General features: G+C 35.1%; 3 protein-coding genes across 8 annotated transcripts; 2 read left to right on the top strand and 1 right to left on the bottom strand.

The window, feature by feature from the left end:
- Positions 1 to 1909: 1909 nt before the first annotated feature.
- Positions 1910 to 3785, bottom strand: LOC113704211 (hydroxycinnamoyl-CoA:piscidic acid hydroxycinnamoyltransferase-like). Its single transcript, XM_027225952.2, has 2 exons — positions 2309 to 3785; positions 1910 to 2209 (listed from the first exon to the last, which is right to left on the bottom strand). Exon 1 carries the CDS (start codon positions 3688 to 3690, stop codon positions 2326 to 2328), a length of 1365 nt encoding a protein of 454 aa, XP_027081753.2. The 5' UTR covers positions 3691 to 3785; the 3' UTR covers positions 1910 to 2209; positions 2309 to 2325.
- A 3552-nt stretch (positions 3786 to 7337) lies between these two features.
- LOC140009997 (uncharacterized) lies at positions 7338 to 9963 on the top strand. Of its 6 annotated transcripts, XR_011817269.1 has the most exons (6): positions 7338 to 7794; positions 8332 to 8393; positions 8661 to 8859; positions 9162 to 9239; positions 9545 to 9611; positions 9886 to 9963. XR_011817269.1 is itself a non-coding variant. In XM_072056364.1 (5 exons), exons 2-5 carry the CDS (start codon positions 8360 to 8362, stop codon positions 9924 to 9926), a joined length of 333 nt encoding a protein of 110 aa, XP_071912465.1. In that variant the 5' UTR covers positions 7338 to 7794; positions 8335 to 8359; the 3' UTR covers positions 9927 to 9963. The 6 variants fall into 6 exon arrangements, 5 of the variants coding, with proteins under 5 accessions (XP_071912465.1, XP_071912475.1, XP_071912460.1 ...); XM_072056364.1 differs by lacking the exon at positions 9545 to 9611 and having other exon boundaries at positions 8335 to 8393; positions 9162 to 9220; XM_072056374.1 differs by lacking the exon at positions 9162 to 9239.
- Positions 9964 to 10092: 129 nt separating this feature from the next.
- LOC113694357 (mannosyl-oligosaccharide 1,2-alpha-mannosidase MNS2-like) lies at positions 10093 to 11884 on the top strand. Its single transcript, XM_072071492.1, has 4 exons — positions 10093 to 10193; positions 10718 to 10889; positions 11282 to 11371; positions 11620 to 11884. Exons 1-4 carry the CDS (start codon positions 10093 to 10095, stop codon positions 11803 to 11805), a joined length of 549 nt encoding a protein of 182 aa, XP_071927593.1. The 3' UTR covers positions 11806 to 11884.
- Positions 11885 to 14407: the final 2523 nt, after the last annotated feature.

The following is a 14407-nucleotide window of genomic DNA, read 5'->3' as shown; positions in this document are numbered from 1 at the left end:
TCTATTGTTTAGTTGCGATGTCGCTTAGTATCGAATTTTTCGTTAATTAAGCAGCTAATATATCACTTGGCACTTTTATATGCATTGTGGAAGTTAATTATCTCTATGTACATAGCTCCTAAATTGTGGTTTGAAAATTCTTCCTGGTTTAAGGATTGTATCGGTCATTGTCTAATTGAAAGGTGGGCTTGGGCTCCTCTCCTTGGTTTTCCATCTTACATAAGTAGTGGCACCATGACACCCTCAACAGCGACCAGGGAAAAATAAATGTATATATGTGGGCTGCACAGAAAGCCGCCACGTGTAATTTCAGATCAAGGAAGTTTCATCTGGTTGGGCTAATTGTGATTAGGCCGAAGTCCAATATCGTATGGGGGATTTGGAAGGACAATTAGAATTAATGGTGCCAGCAAATTAGATGTTGATGGATTGAAAATCTCAACTCTTTTGCCGAAGAAGAGAATTGACCTCAGGCCTTTATATAGGGGTTTAACGGTATCTTTTTTTTTTTTTTTTTTTTAAAAAAAGAACAAGTCTATAGTACTTAAAATTTTTGAAATTATTCCTTTTTTTCTTTTCAAATATAGAGATTATAAAGACCTCCTTTTAAGTTGATAAAAAAAAAGAACAAGTCTATAGTACTTAAAATTTTTGAAATTTTTCCTTTTTTTCTTTTCAAATATAGAGATTATAAAGACCTCCTTTTAAGTTGATAAATTGGATGGCGATCTTTTTGTGACATTTACATTTACTCTCAACTTTTCATAGAATTCTCTTGGAAAATGGATGTTGACAAAGAATAATGATTGTAATTTTACACTTAACAAATATCAATTATTGAAAGGGGTGGTGGGCTCCTCGAATTAAAATATCAAAGATAGAATGTACCCAAAAATTTCAAGCTAATAAGAAGATGATATTTCATTACTTTGACATCAATCTCATTCCAGCAATATTATGTATCGCCTATTTTAACATCAAAGAAAAGGGCAATTAACCAAAAAGGAATTTACAAATATGTAAGTAATTTTTTTAAAAAAAAAATACAGAGAGAGAATTATGACATGGGAAAGTGCCTTAAAGACTTTGGAAAATAATCATAAGAGTTCTATATATCAAATTTCGAAAAAGCAAGGGTAATTTTGAATGATTATTCTTTTTTTTTTTTTTGGAGGCAGCTCTAAATTTGAGACAAGATGAACAGGAATGGTTCTTAAGTGCACAATGTTGAAGCTAGAAGACATGAAGGGAACTCTGCACTGAGTTGATTACATAGAACCAATCTGGATTTGGGAAGTTGGCCATTGAGAAGGAATATAAAATTCCTCTTGGACTATAAGTCCTTTGCTTTAAGATGTCTAATAGTGTACTCCTCTGCTTTATATGGGTTCTTTCCCTCTCACCCCTCATATAGCTCACTTGAATTCTTTCTTCCCCTCAGACTAAGATAAGATAGGTTATAAATGTTATTTCATAAGAGAGGGAAAAAAAAGATTAAGTGTCCATGGTGGTTCTAAAGCTACTCCATTCCTAGCTTAAGCTAGTAGTCGATATGCCATCACGCAATTTACAAGTTTCTTTGCTATGGGATGGAATATGACAATTAAGTACCCAATACACAATGCTCATCATAATTCAAATTTTACTGTGTAAGAAACAAGTTTTATAGATTGACACTTTAAAGTAATAATATCATGAAAAGATTATACATCATATTTTTTTTTAATTAATCTTATATACGGGGGAGGAGTGGGTTGGGTGATACGGGGGAGGGAGTGTAAGCAAGAGATCTTAGATTCGAGTCCTCCTGTTTATACTAAAAAAAAAAAAGTGGGGCTATTGCCCTTGCTTAAGAAAAAAAAATTAATCATATATATATATTGACAGTATATACAATAACAAACATAGATATATACAACATGTGTAAAAATTGAAATTGAGAGTTAGTTCAAATTGAAATGAAATAACAAGTATCCATACTCATTAATGTATCTATTTTTGATACATACAAGATTAATCCTTTTTTTTTTTTTAAGAAAAAGGACATCGTAAAGGTCATACTAGCTATCTCAAAGGAGTAAAAGTCTCCTTATTTGCTACTACTTTGGAGACAAATTTTTGGCTTCCCTTTACTCCATCTTCCATTTCTTAAAAGTTCCACGTCCAACAATTTGAACTGTTCTCCACCAGCTGCCAATTTGTAGGCTCCCTGTCCAACAAATAAATTCAAATGTTAGTGGCACCTAACTTTTACATTACATATGACAAAGCTTTTTACTGAGCCCCATGAAACTACACAAGAACGAACCTTGTAAGTCTACATCATCATATATCATCATAGAAATGCTTCTTAAAAGCATTAATGTGTTCTGCTTGTAGGCACAATGGTATAAATAACGACCCATCTCCATTAGGACTAGGAATAATGAAGAGTTTTCCATCATAAGCAACTGACCCAGGGGTCAAGAAAATTTGATTTCCCCACCCAAAATCGGCTTTGTACAAGCCCAGACCAACCCAAGTTGTAAAGATCAAATTGGGATTTCCTAAGAACAACCCCTGTGGACAACCAACGGCTTGAAAATGTCGACTGCTAGATACCTCCGGAATGTTCTTCATACAAACAAGATATGACCTTACATACTCATCTTTAACATTCTCTATTGCTTCCTTAATTTTGCTTGAAGCATAGCTTAGTGGCCTCGATTGGAGGTCACCTACAATGGCTCTTGTTGGTACAGGTAAGACAGCATTTCCAAAGTACCTTCCGGGCAAGGGTAGTTTAAGCCGATTGCGAAAATCCATATTCACATATAGAACCGTTTCTTGGGCGGGGTTGTGCATACGGGCCTTGGATAAGCACTTCCATATATGTGCAGATACTGCTACAAACCGGCTAAAGGGGCTTTGATTGCTAGTTTTGTGAATCATCAAATCTTGGTAGTTGGCCTTGTTCCTGATCTGCTCAATTTGGTCTTTACTTAACTTAAGCATGGCGCAGATGGTAGTCTTTTTACGCTCTTCCAAGCTGCTAGACTGGCCTATCAGGACGGGTAGTGGGAAAAAGTCCGAGTATTGTAATTTTGGGGCTGTTGATGATGGGTGATCGTCTTCATATTTCTGAAAAATTGTTCGATCTAGAAATGGTTGATCATCAGATTTTTCACCACGTGCAATCTTTGCCCATTCGGAAACAAAATGACACCCGCTGTGGCCGTCCGCAATGACATGTGACACGGCCAAGCCTATAGAAACACCACCACAGGCAAACTTTGTAATTTGCGCTAGAAGGAGCGGTATCTCATGAAGGGGAGTATTATTGTTATCTATAGGTGGGATCAGGGCACGGATTTGTGGGGTTGGACAGAAGTCTCCGAAATCCTGTATTTTGAGCTCAGATTGTGCTTCAACAAGTAAAGCTCCCATGGAATTGCACTGCAGCTCAACTCGGCCCCCATCTTTCTGGTATAAACGTCCAGCAAGCGGATGAAACGCCACCAAGGCTTCGCTTAGTGATTCTTTCAAAACCCCAGTGGCATCTTTTAGCAATTCTGGACCTTCTGGCTTGTAAAAATGGACGATAGTTACATGAGTCACGGGCACACGTTGATCACACTCAGATAAAAACATTACTTTTGTGGGGATTGGTTTTGCTGGTTTGACGATGTGAGAGGCAATCAAGTTAACCATTGTGAGAAGGAAAGAGAATAATGGGAGTGAGAGTTGTAAGAAGGAAAAAAGTATCGCAGCTGGGAGACTTTGTGAGAAGGAAAGGAAATTTTGAGGGTGAGATTTTGGTTGTGGTAGCAAAGTGCCGCCAGCGTACGCTTATATAGACCCGAGATTTATATAATATCACATGTGAAAATTGCAAAGACTTGCTTTACAAGTAGGGGTGGCAATTTTCGATACAACTTGAAAACATCATACGAATTTAATACGAAATTAATGGGTTTGAATTGAGATTTTGCAGATTTAGATCAGAATCGGGTCGAACCTGGTGAACCTGAAAAGATAACAGGTCGAATTTAGGTTACCCACGGGTTGATCCGATAATTCGTTTATGAATTAAAAAGAATTTAATAAATATAAAAATATTTTATCTAACTAAACTAAGTTATTCCTTTTTTCCCAAGGCATTAATCATTAATCCTAAATGAATTTGTTTGACTTGTGTGAAGTTGGAATTAATATATTTGGACAAATAATATATTACATTATTTTTCTACTTTTATAGTGATTTAATTTATTTTATATCAGGTTTGGGATATTACACTTTTACAGTGTTTTAATTTATTTCAGATCTATTTTGGAATTATTTTATTGAGACTTTTATTACTTCGTTATGTAATTAGCCTTGTGCAAAATTGGTTCTGTTAGAAACTATAGTGGTATATTAGTAAATTAAAATTGTGTTTCAAATCATATGATGTCCAAAAATTTCAGGTTTAGGTCAAGTATTCTACCCTTTGCAGGTTGTCGGGTCGTGATTAAATCAGTAGGTTTTCTGTTATACCTGGATCTCAACCCAATCCGTTACCCTTATTTTTGACCCGATTGCCACGTCTATTGATAAGTGTATATTTTACATGTTTTAGCGTATTTTATTATTTAATTTTGGTGTGTTTTAGTAATGTTTTTAGCTAATTAACTAGGATTTTAGTGACAATGTATATTTTGTGGTTTAAGTGGTAAAAATTACATTTCTATGGATAATCCACCTGTAAAAAAAAATCTTTACTTTGTGGTTTTATCAGAGAAAATGATCAAAAGTCTAAAGATGCCAAATTGCAAAGAATGGAATCTGTGGCGATTAATTATTTATTTTCAATGGTCTTTAGTTCTTAAATTGTATCCAAAAACTAATTTCCTCAACATAACCGTTTTTTTCACTTAAGAGTATTCCAACCTTTTGGCTAGACTAATCCCCCAAGGCTGTGTAGAGTTTACTCCAAAGATACACAGCAAGGTAGCACACGAAGATCGATCACGAACTTGCTGGTACTCAACATAACCATTTTTGATATAAAAGTATTTTTGTAACTAAATTTGATCCTTTGATGGATACCTTCTTGGTATATGTACATCAACATTGACCATTAAAACAATAACTACTATTGAGTGTGTTTGGAAAGAGTATTATTTGAAATAATTACTGTAATACTTTTTGTAATATGATGTATGTGAGATAAAAAAACTAATTAAGAATATAAAATGGTGGATTGAAAAATGTGTTTATGATGCAAGCAAAATATTATGTGAAATAATTCAGCAATCCAAACACACTCATTAATATTGGAGACAGGTAATGCCACGTACGTGCTTTTAAACTAATATATTTTAAGAAATTACTTTGGTTGTTGCAATTATAGTAAATGTCTTACCACACTCACAAGAAATTACAAAAGCAAAAAGTTCAACGAAATATTCAAGAACCAATTTAGTTCATCTCATTAGACGCAATAAGCAAAGACCTTTTCCTGCGTCTCCTTGCGGTCATCACAAAACCACGATACTCTAGCCCTAATTTAATCCACCAAGACGTATTTTGCTCGATTATGCACTTAGAAGTTCAACAAGGAGAAAAATTCAAGTAAAAACTGGTTTGTTTGTGTATGGTTTTAATGGAACCTCATAATAGGAGCAAGTGTATTTTTGATGTTTTCGTCCTAGGTTACTAGGCATGTAAACAAGACTAATCAAAATGAGCTAGCTGGCATTTTTGTTTATTTTAACAAGTTTAAAATTTTGATTTACATTTGATTTGTTAATTTTTCGAGTCTCACACCTTTAGGAAGTCAATCTCTAGTAACTTAAATTTCTTACAACTGAATTTCAAGTTTCATCAATATCAAATCAATTTTAAAATCTTAATTACTACTAATTCAAGTCCACGTCCAACAGCATTAGTTGACAAACAAATTTTGAATGAACTGATTGAATAATCAATAACTTTGATTTGTATTTCAGCTAGATAATGACTTTAAGGGACTCTAGTCACTACAAGAAATATGTTTTTCAGTGACAAAAATTTATGTGACAACAAAAATCTTGTCACAGATAACCTAATTCAGTGACGACATTAGGTGTCATCACAGATGAGTACAGCACAAGCATAATCAGTGACAACATTGGAAGTTGTCATTCTCAACTCGTCACGAAATAGTTGGCGCGCATCTCATTTGATGCCGTGGGAAATGAATTTATGACAACTCAAATAAAGTCGTCACAAACGCTCTCTCTACAGTGACAACATAACTTGTTGTCATTGAAAGTCTACCCGATTCCAATTTTGTGACAACTTTTTGCATCACTGTATACTACAGTATTTTCATCAACTTTCACTAATTCTACTATGACACCCTAATTTTATTTTTTAGCCCCCAATTCTTTTATATTAGCAAAAGCACCGAAGATATGACACCCTAATTTTATAATTTAGCCCCTATTCATTACGTATTAGCAAAATGCAAATGATATAATAACAAACTATTTTTAGATATTTGTAATTTTTGCTAAGTTGACATAATAGACATGTCTGAGCATAAAAATTTTTTCACGAATTGTTTATTATTCCTTATAACAACCCCCAAAAATCAATAACTGAAATAATTTGAAAAAGTGTAATTGAATATAATTTGTAGTCTAATGTTAGCACTGTGAAAGATTAGTATAACGTGTAATACATCATAAGTAATAATTATTTTCATATGGAATGGGTATATACGAAATTAAAATTATTCAGTAAAATATCTGTCGTGCAATAAGATTGAGAGTTGTAACACATTTAACAGAATATTTGATTACATGTTTCTTTTAATTTATTATAAAAACTAAGTAATAGACAAAGAGTAGGATAAGCATGAGTAAGAAGTGTTATACTGTATATAAGCGATTCTATGCATGTTAAATTTTTGAAACATGTTTTATTGTGTAAGTTTTATTGTAAGGTAATTTCTTAAATAATTTGTATATTGAGTTGTCCAAACCCAAAAAGATGTATATAGACACAAACAAGCACACATATATACATGCACAAAAAAGAAACCAATATCAAATAATTTATTTGATATTTATAGATGAGATTAAGGAAAAAAAAAAGAGATTAAGTATGAAAAAAGAAACCTGAAAAAAAAATTGGCTAAAAAAGAAAAGAAAAAAGATGTATGAAGCTAAAGGCGTGAATCCTGGAATCTCAAAGACGTGCTTAGATGCCAAAAAAAAAAGAGCGCCAGTCTGAAATCTGAAAGAGGCGCGGGGGGGTGGCTAAAATCTCTACAAAACGACGTCGTTTTGGTTGTACACACACAAACAAAAGTCTCGCCGCTTCTCTCTTCCAACACTTAGACAAATTTCATTCTCAGTCTTTCCTTCCTATGGTGAACTAACCCTTCCTTCCCGTGAGCAAGAAAAGCTGAGGGGGAAGCCCTGAGAAAGGGCGGCTAGGTTTTAGAGGAGAAAAAGAGAAACAGAAGAGCAGAGAAGCAGCTAGGGTTCTTGGAAGTGAGGCCTTGAGCATGAAAAGAAAAAAATAGAGTGAAGGAAGAGTGGCGGCTGACAGGAAGATCAGGAGAGAAAGACGCGGCAACGGACAGAGGAGGAAGAACCAGGTCACCACCAGTCCGCGTCCGCTCTGCTGCTGTCTGCCATCGCCAACACCGCGCACAACCTCCTGGGCTGCTGCCGTTCTCTGTAACACTAGATGAAGGCTCTCGGAGGAAGTCAGACCTAGTCATCTTCCAATTCCAACTCACCGTCTTCAGCTTCGTCATAATCGCCGTCGCCACCGCTCAAGTAAGAGCACTATAAGTCGCCCCTTTTTCTTTGAATTTCAGTTCCTTCCCAAGTCCTCTAAGCATGTCTGCCATGGCTTCGTTTATTGCAATTGCCCCGTTGATTGTTCAAATTTTAGCATGCGCATGTTTATATCATGATTGAATTTGAAATCCCTTGTACTTCTGATGATTTTGGGGCCAACCGTGGCTTCATTTGAGCAAAGAATTGCTGGAATTTTTCATGTTCGTTTACTGTTTGTTGAAATGCCCAAGTGGTCTAACAGCAGGCCGTAACAGGGCATTCGTTCAATGCTCATTGCTGCATTTCCCTATCCATATTATTGACTCGAAAAGACTCCAGCAACCAAAAAAGCGATTTTATTCCAGAAAACGATAGGTCAAGTTTACTCAACTCACGATTTTATCATACGAAAAAACACTTTGAATAAAGCAAAGATTCAAAGTAGGCAACTGGACTTTATTTAGTTACAAAACAGTAGAAAAAGGACATGGTTTTGACGAATTTCTTTTTTTTTTAATGCCGGAAATATTCCAGCAGGTTGATACTGAACACCTGGAAAATCATGAGGCTGCTACCTTTTATATCCGTGACAATGCGTAAGGGAATAGGATCCTTCCATCTTCTTCTTTTTTTACAGTAAAGCAAAGCGTATACTACATGGTAATAGGAACCTGAGCTTATCCCGTCATCTTGATTCTTTTCTTTTCTTTTTTTTTTCCCCGAAGGGTATGACATGCTCTGCCCTACAAAATGGGAGCTATAGTTTTTTTCTTTCATTTCCTTTCTTTTGAGAAGACATGGTTTCATTAGTTTAGTATTATATTTCTGATCATATATCACTATCGGAATTGGTGATGGCTTAGGTGATGGCTCTGCAGCAGCAATTTTGGACGTTAAACATCCAAATTCTGATCTAGATCCAGATCCAGATTTGACTGAGGCTGCTTCAGGAGAGCAAAATTATTTTACTGAAGGTGTGCCTGATCGGGATGTTTGGCGTAACGGTTGTGGACAGAAGCTTTGCAATGACTTCAAGACAGCCGAAGAAATAATGAAAAGGAGGTAGCTGCCTATATTACTGGTTTAATTCTCCATTTCTCCTTTCTTCTTGTAAGATCTTAAAATCTCTCTTGGACTAAAAAAAATTAATGGAGAACTGCTCAAGAAGTTTTTTTTTTTTTAAATTCTCTTTTTGTCATCCTTACTTATGATTTGTTGGCCTTGTCCAATAGCTTCATACTTGGAATCTGCTTGCAATATTCCTGTTGGAAATTTTCTAATGTTTCAGTTTCATTTTTTATACCTTGTTCTCCTTTTCGTTGACATTAAAGTTGAATTTAATTTGATAATACTTGCATTATTAGGTTCGGTGGAAAGGGTCCTAGACATAAAGTGGACTATGCGCAATATCTGCTAGGCTGCTGTATGGCACTAATATGAATGTTGGTCCAGAATTTTACTTTTTCTCTGTATTAAACCTTATTTGCTATCTTTGTTCACACACGTATAAGTTGTCACTATCTTTGTCCAAATTTGATTCTTTCACCTTTGTTGCCTGTTAAAAACTGTTTGCTTATTATATGTTTGTCTTGGTTAATCTGAACTTTCTCATTAAAAATTTCCTTCTGTAGTGCAAACTTTTCTCTTCTTTAGCTTTAAGTAGCAGAAATTTTCATTTATAATGACCTTATGTAATATTTGAATTTGCTGTATTCAAATCAGAAGTTTGTTGTCTGTTTTAATATAGGGATGAACATGGACATCATGAGTATGAATCATATTTTGGCGATCAAAACACTGAAAGTCTGGTCTAGGTAAGAAACAATATTGAGTTGCATGCCCAAAGTTTTAAAAGGGAAAGGCAAAAATAAGGTGAAGAAAAGCAAGGAAGTAAAAGAACAAAACAAAAATTAAATAAATAAAGGAAAAGGGAAATGTATATGTAGCATGACTCTGCACCTCTATCAATGCAATTGATATCATTTTTCTATACTAGAAACCTATGATTGAATTGTGTAGTCCTGCATAGGTGTTGATGTTGTCACCTATTATATATGTGGCATTACTGGGTTTTTTAATTATTTGCAGACAATGGAAACTTTGGTTGCATCTGTTTCACTGGAGTCTAAAAGACTTGCTTTAGAGGATAAATCTGACAAGACAAAAGATCCAAAAAGACCTGCGCCCTCAGCAGGAGGATGTAGAGTTGAAGGTTTTGTACGGGTTAAGAAGGTAGGAATTACACCAATTTGAAGACAACCATACTTGGCATTTTTTCGTTTTGGTATAGCCACGATGCTGGATTTGATTTCTGTCCAAAACCCTTTATGCTTTAATTTCAAGAAAGAAAATGAAGTTGGCAGTGTAAAACAAGTTAAGACATTTGAGCCACTTGCGTAAATGTAAATTTTGCTTGTTGACTTTTTCTTCATTGAGGATTAGTAGTAATGTCGTAGAATTTCCACTTGCTGTTTAGTTTTTCTGTAGTCACCATGTTAAAAAATGATTGCTATGTCTTTGTTCACACACGTATAAGTTGTCACTATCTTTGTCCAACTTTGCTTTCCCTCCCCCCTCCTGAAAGTTTCACTGTAGTAAGGTGATTTTTTAATTGCAAAGTGTCTTTAATCAGTAAGTATTTGCTTACCCATTTTTCCTATCTAATCTTATCTGGTCATTTGGTGGCAAGTGGGTTGCAAATTCCTTGGATTTTAACAAAAACTATGATGCAAGTGTGTTTGAAACAACCATAAGGTTGTTTTATAAGGTTTAATGTTTCGTGTGTTTTTAGTTTTGTGTTTTCATCTTTTCCTTTGTATAAGTTTTAACATCTGAAATTCTTGTCAACTTTTTAAATGGAGGTAGACAAGACATTCATATAACTGGTGGTTACTTATGAATTTTTCATAACAAAATCCAGAGTGGTAGGAGGACTTCTCAGTGCATATGATCTGTCTGGGGATAAGGTTTTCCTTGAAAAGGCTCAGGATATTGCGGATAGGCTACTGCCTACATATGACACACCTTCTGGCATTCCTTATAACGTTATTAGCTTGGCTCACGAGAATCTGCATAATCCCGGATGGACTGGTGTAAGTTGATACATATGTTAATTTGTTTTCTGTTTCATGAAACATTTAGACTCAAGTTCATTGTCCAACTGTGACTTTTGCTATACTTTTAAGCAAAACAAAATTGTTGTGGGTCCTTTCAAGACTCAGCTGCACGATATAATAATAGCAATACCTGCCACAATAATTATTTGAATATTCCCTAATTCTTCACAATTATATAATGGCAATTGAGCTTTACATTGCTCTTATTAATCCTGGCTTTCTTTACATTTAAATCATGTATCTCCCAATCAACTTCTATATTTCTACTTCTCTGCATGAACTATTTGCATTGTCTCTGCTCATTGTCATGTCTATGCCTTGAGTATACATATGTATGACAAATTGTGTAAAACTTTACCTTTTCTCAGGTTGATAGTATTTTAACTGATTCTGGTACAGAGCAACTGGAGTTTATTGTTCTTTCTCAAAGGACTGGAAACCCAAAGAATCGGCAGAAGGTATCCAAAAACTAGCTCCTTACACTTTCAAGTAATTCGCTTGCTCATTCCCCCTTTTCCTTCTTCTGTGCATCTGAGAGAGACAAAAAGAGATGAACATTTTATGAAAGTTTTAAGAGTCAAAGTGTATATTAAGATTTTATGGTGCTCGAACAAGAGAGAATTTTGGCTGAGTTAGATAAGGATAGACCTTTTTTTCCCAATAAGTTTCTGACAGACAGCTGATGATTCATATCCATTACTTTCAGGTGGAGAATGTTATTTTATTTCTTAGCAGGACCTTTCCTACTGATGGTTTGCTTCCCATCTATGTTAATCCCCAGAGGGGCACAACATCCTATTCTACCATCACTTCTGGGGCTATGGGGGACAGATACAATCTATTCAATATGTTTACATTCCTTAGCAGTGCTTGCTTTGTAATTATCTCATAATCTATAGATAGCATTTGTTTTTCATTTAGGTCCCTTCAAAATTATCCTCCTGTATATCTCATTTCCATGGCTTTGAAAATATACTTTTTTCTTTTCTTTACTTTGTATTATTTGTAATTTGAATAATGGTAAAAGCTCTTCTTTTGGCAGCTTTTATGAGTATTTACTCAAGGTGTGGATACAAGGAAACAAAACTGCTTCTGTAAATCATTACAGGTAAACATTGGCATTTCTTTCCTTAGATATATCGATCTTTTCCCAAAAGGCATACTTTCTGCAAAGCATTCACATTTCTATTTTAATGTTTGTGTGTGTGTGTGTGTGTCTATATATATATATATAGACTTGTATCAAAGTGTGTCAGCTATCCTGAGAAAATATAGGTAAAAGAAACGTCACGTATATGGGATTAGAAAAATGTATTATGAGCTCAAAGCGAGAGACTAATGACATTGAAGTTTAATGTACATATTGCTTATTGCATTGTTGTTGAGCATGGAGTAGATTTCTTTACTTTGCTATCTTAAGTTCTTTTTCACACTTTGAGATAAACTTAGAATATCCTGGAGAAGTAACTCTTCTCATGAATCTGCAAGCAGAGAAATGTGGGAGACATCAATGAAAGGTCTTTCAAGCTTGGTTAAGAGAACTACCCCTTCATCCTTTGCATATATCTGTGAAAAGATTGGAAATTCCCTAACTGACAAGGTGACGTGTGAACTTGCAAGATTAAATATCCTAATTGTTTTGTGGAGGAGTAATTATTAATTTATAGTATTTGTCTTTCAAAATTATGTGCAGATGGATGATTTAGCATGTTTTGCTCCGGGAATGTTAGTTCTAGGTTCTTCTGGTTATGCTTCTGATGAGTCTCAAAAGTTCCTGTCACTGGCTGAAGAGGTGAATACAGTCTTTAAGAGATTCATAATTTCATGTTCTGTATAGGCCCCCTCAAACAGTTGTCATCGTGAAACTTTGATATAGTGTTGAATGGATGCTTAAGATTGTAGTCTATTAGACCACATTATAGGCTTGTTTAACTCCAATTGTGTTTGCTATCATAGGCCACAAAAGTTTCTCAATGAGTAAATAACCAACTCGTGGGATGCTCTTTCTTTTCTTGCTCTGTATTATATACTACATTGGTTCCATTTTTGCACCAGAAATGGTTTTGCAAAAAATGCAAGTTGACGGTTGCCATTGACTAGAGGCTTTGTGAGAAACGGCCAAAAAGAAACGGCCAAAAAGTATCAACAAAACTTAACTTGTGGAATAACTATACTAAAAAATATACTTTTCTAAATAAATTGTTATTTTTATTACTTCAAAACTGGACAGGGCATTTTATATTTCCATCGCGCGAAGCGCGTTCATGCCTCATAGTATATATATATGTATTTGGGTTGATCTTCTATTCGAAATGAATGTTGGCTTTCTTTTCGTATGTTGGCTTTTTTTTTCTCCTTGCTACTCACTCAATGAACGTTTTGTGATTGTTGGCAGCTATGTTGCGTAATTAACATTAGATTATTGCTTTTTACAAAAAAATAAATGACAATAAAAAAGTTGTCACTGCCAACAAGTTTCACTAGTGACACCAGAAAGTCGTCACTTTTTATGGATGGAAAACAATGACAACAAAAGTCGTCACTGAACGGAAGCATAATGTGACAACTCCAAGGGTTGACTATGACAAGAATTTAGCCAGCTTAGTGACAATAAAAGTCGTCACACAATGTACAACAATGAGTGACGACAAGAGTCATCACAAAAGCGAAATCGTTTGTGACGACTTTCAACAGTCGTCACATGGACCCCCTTTTGTGACATAGAACTAGTGACAGCTCTATGACAGCAGTAAAAGTCGTCACTGACTTTTTTTGTGACGACTTCTGAATTTTTAGTGACGACTTTTGCCTGTCACAGAAACGCAATTTTCTTGTAGTGAGTTTTCCAATTCAACACAAAGTGGCAAGGGACAAGGGCTATAAATTCTCTTTTTTTTTTTTTGTCAATCGTCAACCCTACTTTTTATCATACTCTATTCTAATCTAATTGCGGGGGAGATCTAACTGGGCCTATGAAGGGATCGATGGGGACAGAACCACCGGACAAGGGCTATAAATTCTCGTTTTGGATTAAAGGCCAAAAACTATCCAGGCTCACACGAGCGGGCTCCACTTGGTCAGAGATCAGATAAGTATGAGCTTGCACAAAGTGATAACGTCAATTAACTTTATCTATGTTGTTTTCGTGCAGCCTACGTATCTATTCATTTGTTAACGCAAGTTGACAAGAACGGGTCAATTTTTCACAAGAGGTTGTCAAATTTTGTGTGGATGTAAGGACTGTGCTAATGAATGATTTGTAAGAATTTTTATAAGTCATTTATGGTTCCGGACACATCTATTGTCGATGTAATAATTGTGTTAATAGACGATTTGTAGAACTTTTATAAGCGACCCATGGTTCTGGAGGCTATGTTTTCATACTCGGACCGGGTATTGACTTGGTTGAATTCAGGAGGCAGGGGTCAATAGGTTCGATCGGATTTGATAGGAGTTAAACCGGATGATGTCATAAATAAAAATTATTTAAAAAT

Source organism: Coffea arabica, chromosome 1e (genome assembly GCF_036785885.1).
Source record: "Coffea arabica cultivar ET-39 chromosome 1e, Coffea Arabica ET-39 HiFi, whole genome shotgun sequence".
Taxonomy (NCBI): Eukaryota; Viridiplantae; Streptophyta; class Magnoliopsida; order Gentianales; family Rubiaceae; genus Coffea; species Coffea arabica.
This window is presented reverse-complemented; position numbering and strand designations above follow the sequence as displayed.